This window comes from Columba livia, chromosome Z, assembly GCF_036013475.1.
Source record: "Columba livia isolate bColLiv1 breed racing homer chromosome Z, bColLiv1.pat.W.v2, whole genome shotgun sequence".
Taxonomy (NCBI): domain Eukaryota; kingdom Metazoa; phylum Chordata; class Aves; order Columbiformes; family Columbidae; genus Columba; species Columba livia.
In genome coordinates this window covers 60,378,755-60,399,692 of record NC_088642.1, presented here as the reverse complement: position 1 = coordinate 60,399,692, position 20,938 = coordinate 60,378,755, and the positions used below count along the sequence as shown (strand labels likewise).

The following is a 20,938-nucleotide window of genomic DNA, read 5'->3' as shown; positions in this document are numbered from 1 at the left end:
GTAGCATTACACAAAAAGAAGTTAGGGTAGGCACAGATGGAAAAGATCCATGAAAATCTACACTGAGCTTCACAAACATAGAATACACTATTCCCAGATAACAACAATGCTTACACATACTGTAGCACAGACCGTGAAGAAGTAAGAACACAACCAGGTGAAGGTTCGGATTCTGAATTCACTATCGGTTGCTCTACCAAAATGGGATGGTATAAAACAAAAAAACAACAGAATATAACTCTGTTGCATTTACAGTCAAAAATATTGCTATTATTACTATTCCCTTAAAACCATTACAGTTCTAAATTCAGGACATCACAATACTAGAATTATGAAAGTGCACAAGTTACTGCCCACTGAGAGACTGACAATCTCACCATTACAGCAACAGATTTTAGAGTGGGAAATTTTAATACCTGCTGTTCCCAGGAAATGCTGAGTTTGTGAGGTAAGAATCAAACGGGGAGTAGAGGATGGCTGCAAAATGGGCAAAACTAAAAGATGAGGAACAGCTAAAGATAAAATAAACAAACAAACTAAAAATAAAAGAGAACATTCTGTGACAACTATAAATCTGAGCGTACACCGTGGCACTATGATTATGAAGTGAAATGTCAAACTGCACAGTGCACAAGATTTGCTCTGAAGTGGTGCACTAACATCAGGACCAGAAATGAAAAGCACTGTCTCTTTCCTGATTCTTTGTAAGATTTCATTAGCAGCCAAGTCAATGATATAAGGTAGCTAATTATGATTTCCAGCAAATAAAAGCATTAAGTTGTACATTTTGAATGATGCTGATATTGTAGACAGGTATCCAACATATTAACATGCAGTGTTTTAAAAAAAAAAGTTTTCTTGACAGCAGTACCTAACTCAAACTAATATAATAAGCTATTAATAATGTAAGAATCACTCCTGAGCTCATGCACACAGCCATTTCTGAAATTCAGTACTAAACACTGCTGTAGGAGTAGTAACACACCTTTTAAGCCTAAGCCTTTAAATCATTCACCCATATTTAAAGGGGGGGAGGGAAAGGACAATTGAGAAGAATTTTTATTTTTGTTTTTAAAGAGACAGTTAATATTTTATCATAGAAAAGCGACCTAGCATAATCCTCATTGAAAAAATTATTAGCCCAATAAATTATGAGAGGTAGAAAAGTGCTTTGGTGTGGTAAGTGTAATTTCTTCTCTGATAAAATTATTTAAGTCATATATGTTGTCTAACAATATATATTTCATAATAAACATATTGTTTGTATAGCATAAGATGGACATGGCTATCCTCAAGACAATGATTCTCCTTTACCCAAACAAATCAGTATACTAAATAACTTTTCTTCTATTTGAAACAGTCGTAACTGCTTGAGGCTGCTGCAGCACAAAACCAAAATATCTTCACAAAGGTCTCCAAACAGTCAAGCTGAAAATCTAAGCTAAAGTTTCATTTAACAGCCTGTCAGTTTTTTGATATGAAGCTAATGAATGCAGTGGCAAACAAATCCATCAAACCTAACATCAAAACAACTGCACTTCATCCCACCAAAGGGAAAAATACAACCTGCAGGCCAGCACTTTGATCTAACCTATCCACAGAAAACACGTTGCTAAGCAGCTACCACTGAAGAATATGCATGAGTAATCACTGAATTATTTTTATGAAAGACAACAATAATACTTAAGTAGCCCGAGTTTCAAGTCGAAAAGGTTGGTAGACTTCTCTCCCCAGGTTCTGCATTTCAGCTAAACAACAAAAAGCTTTCCAGCACCAGCATCTGAAAACAAATCACGTCTTAAAAAGAGCTGCAATAAAAAGGAATCATTATAATGACTAGTAAAATCACCTAGTGTGACTCTGTCCCTGATAGAAGGCAGTAAAAGTTGCATACATTTATACAGAGTGAAAGTCACCAAGTGATGCTGCAAAACAGACACAGCGAGCAACAAGACCAGTATTCGGAAATGTCAGTGCTTTCTCTGAAAGCTTTTGCGAGGATGGGTATCGATTTGGGCAAGGGGTGACATTGTGTTGTGTGACACTTCGACATGAGGATTTGGAAAAGAAACAGATGGAATTGTTGGGATTTAACCAGTAACAGGAGGAAAACAGAAGAATATAAAATAATCACCACCAAATAAAGAGTTGAGAGACCTCCAGCTGAACCTGCCCACATCACCAACGTCCTGGACATTTCCTGCTCAGGACCTCCATCTCAACCCAATTCTCTGTTCTGTGAACTACATTCTCCTACCAAACTCAGGTGTGACCATGCAGTCTAGAAGCTCTACAGGCCTGAGAACTCCAGTTCTGGTAGATGTGAGATGCCTTGTACTGTAAGCCTTGTATGAGGGTAACATTAACTTTCATTAGAAATACCCATTACAACAGACAAAAGTATAAAATCAATAAACATAGATGATCCACAGCTTTGGGGGTAAGGGCAGAAGGTCTCCCACCGTGCAGCTAACAGAAATCAGAAAGACAAGATTTTTCTTAGACTAGAGAAGTGTCTTCTATCCAGTTGATTCAGAAAGATTTTTATTTTATTATACATAAAAGAATTATGTGTAAATATTTCTATTTAGCAATTCTAATACTTAAACATCGCCCCTTGTGCAGCACACAATTCATATAACCAGCACAAATCAAGTAGATACCTATAAAACATACAAGCTAATTGCCACTGGCTCATCTGCTTTACCAACAGTAACAAAATGTACTTCATGAAGCTACACATTTCCAGCCTACTCAAATAAATACAGCTCCATAAGGAAAATGACAAAATGCACAGAAGTCTGAAGAAATATTCTACTTGCCCCTATTTTGTACCATTTATTTTTTTCACCAGTATCTCCTATTTCTCTTCCTGTGTATTCTTGCCTGTGGAAAAAGCAAAAATGATACTGTTTCTGCCCTGAAGTTGGGGGACCTTCAGTATAGCTGTTATTGCTCCATTTCTGCCTTTTTTTTAATCTACTTTTTACCGCTGTTTAATTCTGTCCAACTTAATTCTATCCAAAAGTGAGAACACAGCTCAAAGCAGCAGCCAAGCTGTAGCAAAGAGCACTCTGGAGGTGCCACCTGATACTACTTTTCACATGTTGCCGCCTGAGTGGAGACTCACACAAGCTCTAGAAAAGCTGGAGAGTACATCCCTGTTCCCATGGTTCAACCACTATAGGTAGGCAGGGTACACAGAGTGAAACCAAGATTGCAGGTTTAGCATTTTAAAGACAGAATATGCACCCATAGTCTCTGCTTTACCAAAGTCTCCAATACTAATGGTCTAAATTATGTCTGATTTACCGTTTGCAATCAATTTCACAGAATCTTTAAACATCGTTTCAATTCATGCACTAATGCAGTATCACCACATAGCCTAAACACTTACTACAACTTTAACAGAAATCTTTGCCTGACTTTTTTATTTTTTTTAAATCGATGAAGAATGAATATTGACTGCACTTCAGGATATTTTCTTTTCCTAAGATAGAAACCCAGCTGTAAGCAATTAGAAACTATTCTCTTAAAAAAAAGTGTTCCTGTAGGAAGACAAATAATCAGTCAGTGTATACTCTACTCTAAGGAAAATACAGCAATGAACTGACCTAGATATTGTGACATTTTTGCTGATGCAGGCAACTTCTGCAGTACAATACAGGGAAACTAGGGAATCCAAAATACTTTTTTTCAATTAAAATTCCTGTACATACCACATACAGACAGAAAAGATAAGTTAAACACAACACCAGTACTCTAAAGAATGACAAATGAGAATGCAAGGTTATGTGGTGGTATTTTTTCTTTTAAATGAAATTACCAGAGCTGCAAATAAAACTCACTAAAATAGTATTCTTTGGCCACATAGACTTCTTGCCTTTTTAATTAATATTTTCAGGAAGTTTTCTGAGGTTGTGATAAAACTAATCATAGCTGTCTTCATGTTTTTCTAGAAAAAAAACGTAATCAAGAAACAGAGTATCCAATCTGCAGTAACTCCAAAACTTGTATTTTCAAAGTGTCATATAATTAAACTTAAGAACAGATAACCAGTTAGAATACTTTCTCTGTTAGACTTGTTTACCCTATTTATATGGTATGAACAAATATAAGTATTATGAAGATTTCACCACCTTTCTATTACTTCTCTTCTTACACATTCCCATTTAAAAATATTTTAAAATCCTACTAATCCTACTATTAGCACTTCCTAGCACGAGTTCTTTTTCATTTTAAAAGAAAAATAAATTTTAGTTTTCATTCCTGTACGCAAGTAATACTGACCATTTGCCAATGAAACTGGAGTTCACTTTTAACAAAGGTATCTAAAATTTCTCTATAGATGGAGACTAGACATATAGATGGAGACTAGACAGCTGCCACTTTGAAACTTTTCAGACATTTAAATTCAACTGCAGACAGCACAGAGCTCCTCTAATTTCTTAAACTATACATGCGCAATACTGCTCCTTTGCGCAATAACAACATGGCATAGAATTCAGTGTCCTAAGATTAAAGTTTTATCCATACACTAGAGAATTTTAACTAAATAGACTTGTGTTTAGAGTGTATATGCCATGACTCCCTAGCTAAATATTCGTAATTTCAGAATCACTTTTGAAATTATGTAAAGGAATACAATTTCATTAGCTTTAAAAAATCATTTTGTAACTCTGCTGAATTTAAACTTGACATTAAGTTTACAGTATAATACAATAACTGAGAGGCACGCTGGAGGCCTAAACCATTACATAGTTTGTACTGGGGCAGCTGCACACCCAATGGTACACCATTTTTTTAAAACATTAGAAATATGAAGCCTGTACACTGAAAGGGATGTAGCTGCAGGTATCACTGTCTCAGCTTTGCTGTATGCAAAGACGAAAGTCTGCCATTCTTGAAGTTCAGCTGAATGACTTTTAGAGCTGTAGCGTATTCATACCTTTTAAAATCCAGGACAATTTTAACTGCCACAATCAACTCATATGTGTCCATGTTCATTTTACTCTCAACTTCGTTTCACTGTACTACCAACAGACATTCCAAACTATCAAATGCATATATATATATATTTTTTAACTAACTTTACAGCCAACACCTTATCTGTTTGCTATTAAAAACACAGCTTTCCCATTACACATAAAGACCAGCCTGAATGCATTAGATGGATCCTGATGTTTTCAATACTTCCACTACTGCTAGTGGAAGCACATGGAAAAAAAATATTTACAAACTTTTTCCCTTTGAAGCATACTCTATCTCACTAACAATAATAAGCAATAGTACCTAGAATAATAAATTTCCACTATTTGAGAACTTTCTCAAGATGGTATTCCAATCTCAAGTGTTTAATCAGAGTTCACAATCACTATGTTATTGTTAAACCTGCATATCTGATTTTGCTCTTTATTTCATGTCATCTTATTAGATAACATACTTAGCAAATTACTACTGAAAAGGGTTTTTTCAATAACAGACAAGTCAATGCAGAAAATGCCTCTAACTTAAACATTTTCGGAAGCATACTAAGCAAATCTTACATAAGCCATAACTCTGAGAAAAATCACGGAATATTGAAAAATGGTAACAAATTGCACTTTCTTGATTTTGTGTATTTACTCACACGTTGTACATGAAAATAAGCAAAAAATGCATTCCACATAAAACCTGAAATATCTTAGTAAAACACACCTCATGAGAAAGTTGAACTTGTTTCATTTAACTTTGTTTACAGTTTAATTATGTATGTTTCTTCTTTCCACGTATCAAAATTCCTAGCTTAAATAAAGTGCTTTCACAAACAGTAGAACTTAGAAGAGGTTTAAAAGTAGAAATCAGTTGTCTTCACATATATGTGCATATGTATCAGTATATGTAACCTCTGCTTAAAAATATCCATAAACAGATCTGGTTCTGAAGAACAATATATACATTAAGCTGTAAAAAACCTCACTACTGAGAGGAATCCACAGTGCTGGAGTACCCACTAGGAAAAGAATAACTATAAATAAAACTTCAGTGGCAGTATAAGGTACTACCTGATCTAATAGTTCTTCCTTTCTCATAGATTCTCACAAAGAAGTAGCAACAGGAAAGAATTCCTTATGCATCAATTTTCTGCAATAAGGCTTACCAGCTTTGCTGCTTTTCCATAATCAATCCATCGGATGGTGGCAAAGTTTGTTGACTCCGCACAGTTAAAACCATGGTTAAATCCTGCGTGGTATCCATATGGGAAAGTGATCATAAATTCTCCTGCCTCTTGTGTAACCTATAGCATAAAAACAAAACAAAAAACTCAAAGTGAGTCATTTTTTGTAATGACAAAAGCACTTCTGCTCCTGAAGCAATGAAAATTATATTTGCCTTTGCAACTATCTAGAAAGAAAGACTTTTTCTTTCCTTGCATACAGTTGCTATTTAATGCAAGCAGCAATAGTATACTTGAGACAATATTGCTTACTATAAAATACATAGCTACATGTACTACTTTACAAATTCAAAAAAGATAATCTTGGAGCAGGAGTTCCCTGGTAATGAAACCTGGAAGTACATGGAGCTAGAAGAAACAGTGCAAAAAAACATATCAGTCTCCCCGAGATGAAGGAGAGACAGGCTGGAGCAAAATACCCACAGTTGTAATCCCTAAATGGTAGTACAAATTAATCTGAAGAATTCTGTCCATCGGGCTGAAGATGTTCCTCTAGAACAGCACCAGAACGTTTCTTGGAAAGACTGGAGAGAGAGCTTACTCTCACTCTTCTCTCCCATACTCACCCATTTCAAAAACCATGGTCTGAAGACCTATGACTGAGGCCTGATTTGCCTTTTAAGTTACTTAATATTGATGATCAAGCATTAAGTAGAAGAAACTCTAAGATAATGAGCCTTAGCGGCTAGAGAAAACAATGTTGTTCATCCCAAAGGAACACAGTGGGTACATTTGGATCTCCTCAGGCAATACCTTTAAATCATTTTGGATAGGAAAGGAGGAAGCAGAATTAGCAACAATTGGCCTGCACCGATTCTTCAGCCTTAGAACTATTAACGCCAAGGGGATTCATGGTTTGGAAATGACGTGCAGAATGTCTCAACGTAGAGCCATTAAAACATCACATTGAAACAAATTTTAATCTGCCCCGTCCTTCTCCTCTTTCTCTTTAAGCACAATTTAAGAGAGCAGAAGGAGTCTGGTACCACTGATAGCCAGAATTCAAAATACCTAGAGGACAAGGGGCCTCGAAGAAGATTCTAAAAGAGGAGAAGCTTGACCACAGTTAAGCCCTTACATTACTTTTGAGAATGAGTGAGGGTAGTTCCAAAGGGCCGCTCTGCTCTTTGCAAGTACAGTGAAAAGCAACCAAAAGTGTACTGAGGTCAGTGACTCAACAAGGAATTATAGAAGGCAGGGGAACAAAAAATGAGACAAAAGAGCACAAAATTTTAGAAGTCACTGCCATAGTAATTATATTTTGTATAGCAGAACAGAAGCCAAATTCCTAGTAGTTATCAAAAAGATATATCAGATATAAAAGGCTTCTGGAGTAAACTACAAAAAAGTGAGGTAAGGTAAATAAATCATTAGTCAGGATATTCTCTTTCAAGAGAGTAATCTCATCTTCATGTACTGGGATGGACTGCTCATCTTCTCCTCTGGACATGAAGAAAGGAGAGACACCAGCTCTTTTTATTTACTAATATTCTTTGCACTCAGAGACAGCTTTAATCTCTTAAAATCAGACCACCAAAGACTGTAACAAGGACAATCTCGTCAGAGACTAGAAATGGCACACTGTCTTCTGAACTACCTGATAAGATTTAAAAAAATAAACTAGAAGATTCAGAAGTAAAGAATTAAAAAAGATTCCCCATACTCTGATATAACTTTTGACATGAAACAGACATGAGATGGCAGACCCACTAAAAAGCAAGCGGATCCATTTAAATGAAGCAAATAATACGAGCAATGACTGATAAGATGCATTCAATAAGATGCATTTGCTGATTACAGGAAAACAAGAGACTTCTTAGAGATTAAATAGGCTGTTTTCATTGTGCGACAATGCTTTGCACAAGCAGTACACAAAGAAAAACTGGAAGTACAAATATGACTCCTTTTGGGGAAATACACTTATGATTTCAAATTGCAAAAAGGGAGATTTATATTTAAAAAAAAAAAAAAATCATAAAAATTAAAACTCACAACTCCAAACAGTTTTCTGATTAACATGTCATGTCTTAAATCTCAGCTTTTTGCTGGCAAAGTTTTCTTACATTCAGTTTCCGCTTTTAGAATCCCCCCTTCTTCTCCCTCAAAATTCTCACCTTACAGTTTTATGAATTCTTTGTATGTCTGGGGTTTATTTGCTTGATGCCCGAACAAACACACTGGAAGAGCACTTCAAGATATATATTTCTGATTTTATTATGGAATGAGGGAAAGATAGGAAAAAATAAAAATATATTTAACTAACAGAGCTAAAGAATAAAATTGGATCTTACATTTTGAATCTGCATTTTGCAAGGTTAATTTTTGTGGGTTCATATTCAGTTTATACATGCAAATGCTCATGCAGGTGCATATACTATAACTGCTACAGTAGCACTCCAACAATTGCTGTGGGAATGTTTAAGAAAGATTATTCTCAATGCTAACAATTCCAAAATTTATCTCAATACACCCTCCCACTGCTGACAGTTTAGCAGGTGTTCTATTGCAATGAGCAGCAGTTCAGCTGCCACCTGGTAGGCGTAGGCTGACTTATCAGCATTCAGCATATTTCCACTTCTATCACTTTGAGCCATGAATGATCACAGCCTGGTTCTCTCTATTCACTTTCTCACTGAATCCCATTAATTACAATTACTCTCGGGTACAGTCTGCTTCCTCCGAAGACTAGGTGACAAAACTAAACTTAAATATTTAACTATTTCTAGCACCTTTTTTTTTTTTAAATTAGAATACAGGAATAATGAAGACACTGAAATAAGAACATCAACTCCCTTACCAATTCAAATGTGTGGTACTGAAAACAAATACGCTGGCATTCTGTAATATGCTACTTTAAACATGAACCATTGAAAATTATACTATTCAGAGTAATGTTCTGTAAATCAAAACTATAAATCTAGTTATAAAACCTTCCAGTTTGGAAGGTTTCATCTGACACTTCATGATAAAGCACAAGGCTATGAAGGGAGTCAGTATTTACCTACATATTACAAGAACTGAACTCTGCAACTACATTTCCATATGATAATATATCATTCAGAAAACAAACTACTTCTTAAATGAGTAATTTATTGAAAAAAGTTTGCTATCTGAGACAGGCAGTATCATTCTAAACGCCTACACTTCTTCAATTTTATACAGAGGTTGATTTAAGCATGAAAAGTGAAGCGATATTCCAAAGGCATACAACAAATCAGTCGCTTCATCCCACCTGAATGTCTGCCTCACTTTGGTTTCTTCGCCTTAACAGTAACGCTGTATTTCTCAGAAGGTTCTTCTTATCAAGCAACCTTCTTTGCACCCGCGCAGTTTTACTAGAAGCATTTCATGTAATTTGCAGTACCAGTTTGTGCCGCTTATTAGTAGTAGTGCTATTGATCACTATTGTTGTTGTAGACCCTAATTACTGAAGTTTAGACATGCATTATTGGTGTGTAAATGCTTGTGTGATTTTTCATTTTGCTGTAAAATACTATTTTCAGGAGAGATCAAGAACCTCTTGAACTGTTGATAAATTTCTGTTGTAAAATATCTTTAAAGACATATTCTCTCTCCAATTATATTTACATCTTCAATAATGCATTAATTTCAGGTGGCAGTACCTCACCAACAAAGTATAATATACCATAATATCATCCTATAAATTCTAAGATCATAAGGTTTTGTATTGATTCACTTAAATTATTTTGTGTGTTTTAATATTACATTTTCCAATATACTCGGTACTGGTTTTAGCTGGGATAGAATTACATTTCTTCATAGCAGCTTTATGGGGCTATATTTTGGATTTGTGCCTGCCCTCCCGGAGATGGCTGAACACCTGCCTGCCCATGGGAACGAGTGAATTAATTGCATCTTTCGCTTCACTTGCATGTGCAGTTTTTGCTTTACCTATTAAACTGTGTTTTTACTAAAAGCCACAAGTTTTCTCACTTTTACCCTTCTGATTCTCCCCATCTTTGCACAGGGATGAGTGAGCAAGCAGGTGTGTGGTGCTCAGCTGCCTGACAGAGTTAAAACATGGCAATACTATACATGAAAACATTAACTAGGTTTCATCCTGCTACAACAATATCAACTGGAACAGACAAAAAAACACATTATCCTACGTTCTAGTCCAGGGAACATGATAAGCTACATTTGTATACACAGGCCCACATGATATCAGTAAACAAACACATATACTAAAACAGAAACCACAATAGTAAACAAGGAGCATGGCAAGGGCAGTCTACAGGACTACACTCTAGCAGGAACAGAGTGAGAAGTATGTATTGGCTGGTTCTTCTGAGCCCCTTAAAACAGTCTGTGTGGTGAGAAACCAAGAACCACAACGCCTTAACAATCAAAAGGCTTTTAAAAACTGACTATAATAAAAACAGATGTACGGGCACGGGACATTCTGCATCAAGCTCTACTCTTCTGAGTAGGCTTACAAAGCTCTTGAATTTAGAAATTTAGAAATTGCAAAGCGTTCAGGATATAGTACAAATATACTTAAAGAAAAAGCAGTGCAGTAGCAATGTTTTTATTAGCTGGCACCTATAGGAAGCTCAAATGGAAAACAAATAGGTAAAAAATCTTGTAGGAAAGAAGAAGAAACTAAATACATCAGATGTTTTTGAAAGCAGCTATGCATTAAATTCACCCATAAAAAAGAAAGCAAATTTTCCTTCCCACTTTCTACTTATGTAATGGTCTTTTCATGTGTCCAGTCTCCCTCTACCTAGCAGCACAGCACAAAATTATTATTTACTCTTTGCTAATATGTTACAGCTTTAAAAATAAACATATTTTAAATCAAGTAACAGTTCTTTTTATTTTATTCAACCTGAAAGTTTGTTGATCATAGTACTGATAAAGTTACATTTAATTGCATCAGGAAAACAATATACAGACATACAGAAATGAAACATTTATTTTAAAATTTTGGTTTACAACTTGAACTAATATAGATATTTAAGAAGTGTTTCAGTCAAAAGAGAAATCACATCCAAAAATAAAAAATATTGTTAGTGTCTTAAAAATCACAGAAGCTTTTAGGCTAAAGATTATGGTGGCTACAATTGTTTTCTGCTTGAAAATTCCAAGCTAAACCATGTAAAAGCCCTAATTCTAAAAGCACTTCTTTTCATTTTTTCATAGAGTAGGTGCCTTAAAAAAAAAATACAAACAATAATTCTGTCTCAACTTTACCGTCCCTACAGCAATCACACTATTTCAATCTATGAATGCACAGTTTAAAAACAAACACTACTGTACCTTGTCAAAAGGAATTCCATACTTCTTCAATATTGATGGAGAAATCAGAGTCATCTTGTGGCGAAGAAAAGCATCACATCCTTGAGAACTGCTTGGGAAGAACCCTAATAAGGCAAAATAAGCAAAACTGATATATTTTAGTTTAAAAGAGTAGGAATTTTTGTTATATTTTACAACATATAATACTGTTTAAATTTGTTTTAGGATTTTTTACCACATCCTTGCGAGATTCTGACAGATTTGTATAAGAATCAAATGCTGGTTTTTTTGTATGTTAACATTAATTCTGCAACCCTTGTACACATGAAAATCAACTGTAGTATATACATTTAAAAGGATTCCACAAGGACTAAGTTTACCTAGCCCTTCCAAACCATCTATACAGAAAACATACACAACTTTCTCTTGAAAAGCTTAGAAAATGTAGCTACTTTCACAGAGATGTCTGGTAAAACTCAAAACAGGTGGGGGTTTTTTGCCTCTTTAAACATTCTCTTGATTTCTATGAACAGAGCCTGCTGTCCATGATTACTTATGTACCACTCCATAAGCACTTCAGAGTTCACTAAATAATTATATAAACCAGTTGATGAGAACACAGAGATAAATTAACGAGGGGGAAAGTGAAAAATTAAGGACTAGGTTTCAGTGTTATTAAATTCTGGTGTTTGACCCTCTAATCAGAAGGTGAACAGCAGCTCAGCTACAGTTCAAATAAGCTAGCCAACCTTTCCTTGTCTGAAGTGTAAATATCAAGTTATTTTCCCTTCAACCTAACTATATTACAGTAAGAAACCACTATATTTCAAGGAAAATGACAGGAGAAGGAGGGGCAAAGTTTTCAGAACATCAGTAGCTTAGTCCTTCCTGACCTCCTTCCAGATTCCATTCCAGAGAACACTTAACACTCTCAGAAACTGAAAATACAATTCCTACAAACAGTAAAACAAATGAAAAGGCCTAGTAGTTAATTAAAGCAAGAAGCTCCTGAAAACACCAGATTGAAAAGTGGGAGGAAAATTGAGTGAAAGCCACCTAATCCTCTAGTACTTTCTCCGAATACTTGCTTTCAATCTCTCTTGCACTTAAGGGCAGGTGTATTACTTGCTCTGAGACAAACACGTCCTTCTTGGAGCCAAGAGGAACACCAGAGGTATGCAGTCTCACAGAAGCCGCACAGAGTTACAGCACTAGCATCAGTAGAACTAGGCTGACAAAGGGGAACAATTAACTCACTAATCAGCAAAGATTAGAAAGTCTTTATTATTATAAAAACAATTATTATTATTTATCTTTACAGTCTTTTCAGTGTTTGCATCAGGCCATTAGCAAGAATCACCGTGGGATGTACTATGAGTAACTGCAATCAATACATTTAGCAGTATTGGACAACATGTAAACAGTTTAATAACTAGATAATAACTTTACTGTATCAAGGGCATAACATTTGAAAGTAATCCCTTTCTTTGAAGTTCAAGTTTATTCATTTTGCTTTCTGCCATAGAGTATATTTTTCAGTGTCACCAAAACTTAACATCAACAATTGACTGTACTGTATGTCATTTATTCTCAAGTGATTTCAGAGATTTCACAAAGATCAGCAGGCTACTGCTAAAAAGAAAAAAAAAATAAAAAGGCTATTAAAAAGAGTAATTGTTTATAAAAATTTATCTTAATTTTCAAAAAACAGAACTGAGGCACAAAAGAGTTCACTACCGCTAGGAGTTCCAGAGGATAAAAATCAAGCAAACAAGAAGCTGAAACAAGAAGTGCTGGCTCCTTGTCTTAGACTCTTAAGAGCAAGTTCTCACTGCTAGGTATATGGCTTCATCGCAGCCCTCTTGTAAAACATGCAGGAGGAAATTATGCATCCTAAGTCTTTACTGCAGTATGAATTGGCCTGACTCTACTGTTAAAAAAAAAAAAAAAGTATACGATCATTACATTGAGTAAAAAGGATTCCCCAAAATTATTTGTATAATAAACTTAGGCAAAATTCATATGGCAAGAAAATCCAAATACATAGCCATTTTAAAATGATTACTTTTTTTCTGGTAACAATGAAAACATACATAATCCTATTCTGTTATGCAGGAGAACTACCTGAGAAATATGGACAGAACTCGAAGTGAAGAAAACAGTATTAAAAAAGGTATATTTTACTAAGAACTTGATACTGAAGACAATACATTGCCAGCTCTTCACGATGTCTCCTTCATGACTGCAGTAATACTGATTCAAAAAGAATACTTTTGATTCATTTTGATTTATTTCTGTATAAAATGACATTTTATGTCTGAAGAACACAAAAGATCTTTGAGAGAGATCCAGACTGATAAATTTTAGTGGACACATAATTAGCACAGGACATTTAACTTGCAAAAGGGCTTTCTATGACCTTTTTACCGCATTTGCACAAGTTGTTCTTCTCATGTAAATGTTAGTTTGTCAGTCACAGAAGCAGTTTCACTCTTGGAACAACATGTTCACTGCTCAAACATTAAAAAACAAGCACACTGACCTTCAATCAATTAACCATCTAAATATTTGTAATGACTTGAGGATAAAAAGATGAAATCTCAACAGTTTTCCAGAATACATAGCATTCTCTGTAACGTAGGATTTAATTTCTTCTCGCTTATGTGTCTTATATTTTTGTCCATTAATCACCCTACAATTCCAGAACAATTTTAAGCTGATCACATTACAATTGTTATATTCTTAGTACTTTTTTTTCTAGTGCATCCCAAGTCCTGGGAGAACAATTTTTTCCTAATGTCTTGGATATAAGGCTAAGCAGCATTTAAGCAGCAAAATTGTAGACCACAGTCATGCTGATCAGTGTTCTAGGAACTTTGCTCAGATGCCCTGAGATCAAATTTTATTCAAATCTACCATTCTTTCTTTTTTCTCCCCGCCAGCAGGCACATAATTACTTACTCTCTTTTGGAATTGCAAATGATGTTATAAGTTGCAAAAAGAAGTACTTGGAAGTAGTACTTTTGTTCATAGACTTGTATCACAAGGTCACACAAGTTTTATCCCACACGTTTGGCTTCACTGATGAAAAGAGTTAAAAGAAACCAGCCCAAAATTTCAACTGTTTTGGCACAATTACTGCCTATAACATGACAATAAAAATAATCATTTGGAATCTACAGCTTATAAATTTCAAGAAATCTTAGTCCTAAACAGCATAACAATAGAAATATACTGGAACGTACTGTGAAAAAAAGTGATTGAAAGTGACACTTAAGACTGAGGAAATAAATGCTATGAAAAGTAGCAAAAAACTTCGTTTCTAAAGCAGGGAGAGTTTGATTGAAGTGTTTTCCCTAAGAAAAAAAAATTTGTACCAAATTATGCTACTGCAATATGCTTAATTAGCTCAATACCTGACGATAAAACGCAAATTATAGGCAGATATCCAAAACGTAAGTTGCACCACTACAGCTCCAAGAGATCAGAAACGCAAAAAGCCCAACCAGAAGGCAAGGTCATTGATGAGAAAGCTGCAAACACCACAGAAGAACACAACCTGCTCAATTAACAAAAATTTACAGAACATTTGCTGTGGTTACAGAGCCTGCACAGTGAAATCGAAGCACAGCCCACACATTCAGTACTAGTATGAAAATATTTTTTGACTCTGTCAAAGTCTACACTTACACACACTCAGATTTTCCAGTCTCAGTCACCTCATTTTCTCAAAAGAACTCCCCTTCAATAAACAAGGGAAGAAAGGAAGGTGGTATTTGCTCATTACAAGACTGTTTATCAGGTCTTTTGCTCTGCCCAGGTTAAAGGTGAGGTCACACAAGCTTTTCTTTCAGGAAAGAAAATCACTGTGGGAGGATTTCTTAGCAGATCTAAAAAAATTACCTAAAAGCACACTGGTGTGGGAGAGTAATTTAGAGTTCTGCTCTCACACTGAGATGTGGCAGACTTATTCTGTAATTCTTCTCAATACTTATATTTAGCCATCTGTACATTGCTTATCTTCTTGGAAATTATTATAGAACACAAAACAACAATTCTAAACAATTACTTCACAGGGGCTGATGAGCAACAATCAAAGATGAGGGTGAATCAGAATGAGGTTGCTCATTGGTTTACATCCATGAGAAAAAGACTGTTCAGCTGAAAATTCTCCAATCCACTATTTAAAAGAAACGCTGACATTCTCAACACCTAGAGCAGAATTAGAACAGTCTACAAAGTAAATATGTGATTCAGCATTTGGTGGCCAAATGTTCGGGTGTGAGCACATGAACTCCAGGTGGAGTACATCTATCCACCAAACTTCAAGTCTCACATAGGCTATTTAAAAACCTTATATAGTTAACACAAGCAATAACAGCAAAAAGTGTGCAAAAACATAGTCTTCAGGCTGTGTTAACTATCAAAAATATGCTCTCAGAAGACTGTACATACCTATTCTGACAGATAACATATCCCCAAATAAGATAATCTTACACAAGGTAACCAATGTTATTTGTACTAACAAAATAAAACTACTTCTTGAGTTACCATTTTACCACTGGGCTGGTGAAGATACAGCCCTTGGCAATGTTATTTCACCTCCAGAGAAAATGACACTTCCATAGAATTTCTGATTTTATGATCCATAATCTAGACATAAGTCAAGCCTCTTCATCTTTGGGGGAAGCTGGGAGCAGAGGGCACTACGCAGATTCCTGCTGTGTCTCAGGAAGACAGGATTCCACACAGAGGACATTGCTGCCCTGAAAGTTTTCAAAGCCTACATGCAATAGTTCAGGGATAGAGATAATTTTTAAATCAGTTCAACTCTATAAATTCTTGAGGGACGCTGAGCACTACTGTCTGGAAGGCTCATTTTTTTTCATCCTGAGAATATCATTCCTGTATAACACACATGGCTCATATCAGATGACCACATCACATAATAGCTATCCCTCTATCAAATTGTTGATTAGTTGATTGGCATTTTAAATATATTTGGAATGCTTATCTATGGTACTGTGTCCGTACTGTTTTCAATTAAACTGTTCAATTACAATTGTACATGAACAAATCACAACAGTATTCCTGAAAGAGTACCTCTGCAAGTAGTTCCATTGACTTGAGCAGCGCAATTGTCTATATATTACCTTGTATGGTCAAGAATATCACAATTTGGCCAATAATAAAGTCCTTATTTAAGCACAAACATGTAAAAACAATATTCTTAGGAAAATTTCAAATCAAATTCTGACCAGTCAATGAATGAGGCTAGAATTCCCATCTCTTTTTCTACACTTCCATACTCTTCACCTGAAATTTTTTAGTAGAGGTGCTGTATTTCTAGTTAGAAAATAGCTGAAAACATAAAATATGAAAATACAGAAATTTAAAACTTACATTAGAAAGAAAACACCCTAAACTGCAAATATCTTTCATGTAATTTAACTTTAAAATAATCCAAGTTAATGTAACTAAGCTCAAAGGTATGGTATTTCTTATACATATCTAGATCTTCACTTAAAATACTTGAAGCAGACAAAATAATAATCATAATTCACTTATCAGTACTCTTGGAATACAGACAAAGGTGAAAGGAGGACTGAGTTTTCTAGTCATTTTATTTTTAGATTTTACTTTAGTAAGTATAAATACAAATTTAATATAATTTATTTAAACTGATTTGCAGTGATCTGAACTAGTCTGATTCAACTTTCTGTATTGCAAATACAAAAAATTAGGAGGATAAGATTGTATGCCAACAGTCCCCCGAAAGGAGCATGGCAATTTGTATGCTGTACAAAGCACAGAGTACCCAAGCCACACAAGAAGCAAGTGCTGTGAAATATGAGTGTTGTTATGTCCAAATGAATACATTACAGCCCTAAGTTTATTATCTCTTAGATAAGGCTTTCCTAACTTCATGCATATAACTATCAATTGAGACAAAGTTCAGTTCTTCAGCTGCTCAAGTTTCCAGATTCAAAACCCTTAGAAGTTATACAAGATCTACATCAAGTTTCATTTTAACAACTATTTATACTTGTTTTCATACTTAACAGTTGATGGCTTCTGCATGAAGTGAATTAATTAATACTATATACCATACAAAAATCTTTGTAACAACACCATGCATTAAACTTTACTTTAGCTTCTTCTTTAAAATACTTGAACATCACATATAGATGTCATCTCCCCTCTAAAACAGTTTCTGCAACTAAATGATCTATTAAAAGATCCTGATAATCCTTCAAACTGTCATTTCTGATTTGCCACTCTGCTTCTATTCCCTTCATTTTCCAACTCATTTTATGAAATAAAAAAATGCTTAAGAATACCACGGTATTACAGATTAACGTAAGAGGTATAAAAAAGGCAGTTAACAGCTCACTTGAGATTTTTATTACATTTATGTCTACATAAAATTGAAAAAACCCTACATAAATGAGAAAGCAGCTGAAGGGCAAAATCAAACTGTTGTCTTTATCAGATGCAAGTCTAATGTCATGCAGATAAAAATATTTGTAGGTGCCACAGTCAATCAAGATTTCAATGGAAAGCAAAAATGAAAGCATTCATGCACAAAAGCCTGTGTGGTAATTGTGATGTGCAGATAAGATAATGGAAAATATTCTAGCCTTCCTTTAATTTTATATATCAACTATTGCCTCGACTTAGACAACCTGTCATATTTAATGCATTATTTTATTACTTTAATTATTCAGGAGCATTTGATTAATTTGGTGGGCATCTGGCCAACAGAGCTAACCTTCTTGAATAAAATACCTTTTTTTTTCTTCAGATGTTGCACTCATACAAAAACATAATTAAAAATATTTTAATACACATTTAATTAAGTATGAAGATCTCATTTACACTATGTTTCACCAATGTTTATAAAAGTGAACTGCAGCCATGCGGCTTACTTTACATTTTCATCTTAAGATACCTTACTGTATAACTCAGACTGTATTTTAGCAGGCAGCAGTTGCAAAGTATAAGATGACAGACATCTTAACCTCCACAGCACATAGATAATCAGAAAAGGTAGTTTCCCAAAAAATTATTTAAAAAAAAAAAAAGGTGAATGTGTAAGTAAAGTAAGTAAATTGAGCATGAAGTCCATCTTTACTGTTAAGAACTACAGCATCATCTTCTGACTTCCAACCTAAGCTATTAGCTGGACCAAAGATATGAAAACAACATACTCACAGAAAAACATTGCAGGAGACATTAAAGTCAACTAGTGAAAACTTATGAAATGTCAGAGATGGTTGTCTGTGAAACTAACTTGCTTATCTTACTTTACTGTTCCAATAAAAAACGCTGTATGAATATGCAGTTTCCCTACAGAAATCCAGTTTCATTCACAGAATACAATGGAATAAACAACTACGTGAAATTTTATGTTCACTGTTCAGTATCTGGCTCTAGGTTTTATTTGATATTTGCTGTTCAAAACTCAGGTCTGAAATACAAATAATTAAATTTTGATCGTACATGATTCATCAAGGATGGTAGTTTTCCATTCGCCACACAGATCTTTATAACTTGTATGAGCATACAACTAATAGCAGTAGTAGACGACTTCCATGCAGATGTTCACATATCAAGACTCAATAACGTGCCTGGGCAACTTTTTAAAATATGGTGATCTGTAAGGATATACTTAAGATATGCTGTATGTATTAATTAGGCTTTGTTACTGACTTCAACTGCTTCAATATGTGATATAATAGGAACCCAAGGAACTGGGTTCAGCTGTAGAAAAGTACATACACATGTGCCAGTGCAGCTCAAGCCAGAGCCCTTTCTATTCTATCTTCTTCCAGCAGTTCTGGATCAAACAACTGAAGTCATAAGACCCATGTAGCCTACCGTCCAATTACAACTCTGGCATTCAGGCATTAAGACAGTGTTTCACCAGGATAACCTATTGGCTTCTGACAAACAGTGAGTTTGGAGATTTCCACTTCTCCCCATGCTTTATGTCTCATTCCTCTTACTGTGTTAGGCCACCACTATCAGCAATAAGAGGCCTGAGCACGTCCAGGCTACAGTTTTCTAACATAATACTTTCTTCAACTATTTAAGTTGACATGAAGTGACTTCAAAAGCTCCCATGTAGGAAAGCATGTATCTCCAAGGGTTCCCTACTTCCTGAGGTGGTATAGGTTACTCCAGTATATAGGGAAATCAGGGTATGTCAAAGAAAAATGTGAAGGCTTTCTTTAGCCCGCAGCAAACAATGACATGACAAAATCCCACTTAATTTTTAGAAATGAGTGAAATGACCGTTGCTGAAGCTGCCGTTCTCTTGCCTCATTCTCAAAAAAAAAAAAAAAAAAAAAAGTTTGGCTAAACACTTATTACAGTACCTTTGAACCGGAATAGTTTTAAAATGCAGCACAGTTATAACCAATCTGAAATCTAGCATAAAAGCCAGAACAGCCATATCACATCAAAAGAAAAGTCTGTCTACCCGAAGACTTTGTTCCCAGCAAATGTCAAAAGTGGATGTGCAGAGAAGTGTTTAAATACAGCACGAAATCTTTGCTTCCCCTGAGTAACATATTACCGACAAGCTGCTGTTCCAAGACTTCCAAAGCCAGATGAAGTTTCTATGCTCCTCTAACAGATTTCTTTGCCAGTGTCATCCAGTCTCCCCATGAATCCAAGAAAAATTTCTGAATCCACCACAGATGGTGAGGAGCTCATGCTGTGAAAGGAATCATCTCCATCCATTTGTTCTGAACCTGCTAAGACTCTTCATTCAGAGTCTCTAGCTGTAGTGGAAGACTCAGTGAACAATCCTTCTTTAGTCATCTTTTCCATGCCAGTCATCACAGGTCTTTATCATACCTTCTTTCCTTTATTTGACACTTATTCAGATTGAAAAGTTAGAGATTACTTTCACAGTTCAGTGATACACGCCATCTGACTGTTCTCAGCAATAGTTTAAAAATAGCTCAGAAAAACAGTCATGCACATAAAATTGATATGAAAAGTACAAAAATTTCCAGAATTTGATCCTGATACACAATATCTAATTTTCAACTTTCAATGACATTCCTTATATAACATGGTTAACAGCAAGCTATAAAACATGGGCTGCCAGGCCAAGAAACATGCCTAATTATTCCCATGTTCAGAATCTGCACTCTCAATCTAGGAACAAAAAGAGAGTGCTATTGAATATAAAACAAACTACTGTGTGAGAATTTTCCTATAGACTAGTGATTTTTATCCCTTAGATATCAACCTTACAACAATATCATTTGCTGAATTCTTCCCAGAAGGGGTTGTCAGTCATTGGAACAGCCTGCCCAAGGAAGGTGTTTAAACACCATCCCTGGAGGTGTTTAAAAGGTGTTTAGACGAGGTTCTTAGGGTTTAATGCTAGAGTCAGGTTATGGTTGGACTCGGTGATCCTGAGGGTCTCTTCCAACCAAGATG

The 20,938-nt window shown here is 35.2% G+C and overlaps 1 protein-coding gene across 12 annotated transcripts in view; it reads right to left on the bottom strand.

The window, feature by feature from the left end:
* Positions 1 to 20,938, bottom strand: part of KDM4C (lysine demethylase 4C) — a 259,501-nt gene that overhangs the window by 186,179 nt on the left and 52,384 nt on the right. For all 12 annotated transcript variants that reach the window (XM_065046062.1, XM_065046063.1, XM_065046064.1 and 9 more), the window contains 2 exons: positions 11,501 to 11,604; positions 6,140 to 6,277 (listed from right to left, as the gene is read on the bottom strand). In XM_065046062.1, the coding sequence (XP_064902134.1) occupies positions 6,140 to 6,277; positions 11,501 to 11,604 (242 nt within the window). The remainder of the gene's footprint in view (positions 1 to 6,139; positions 6,278 to 11,500; positions 11,605 to 20,938) is intronic.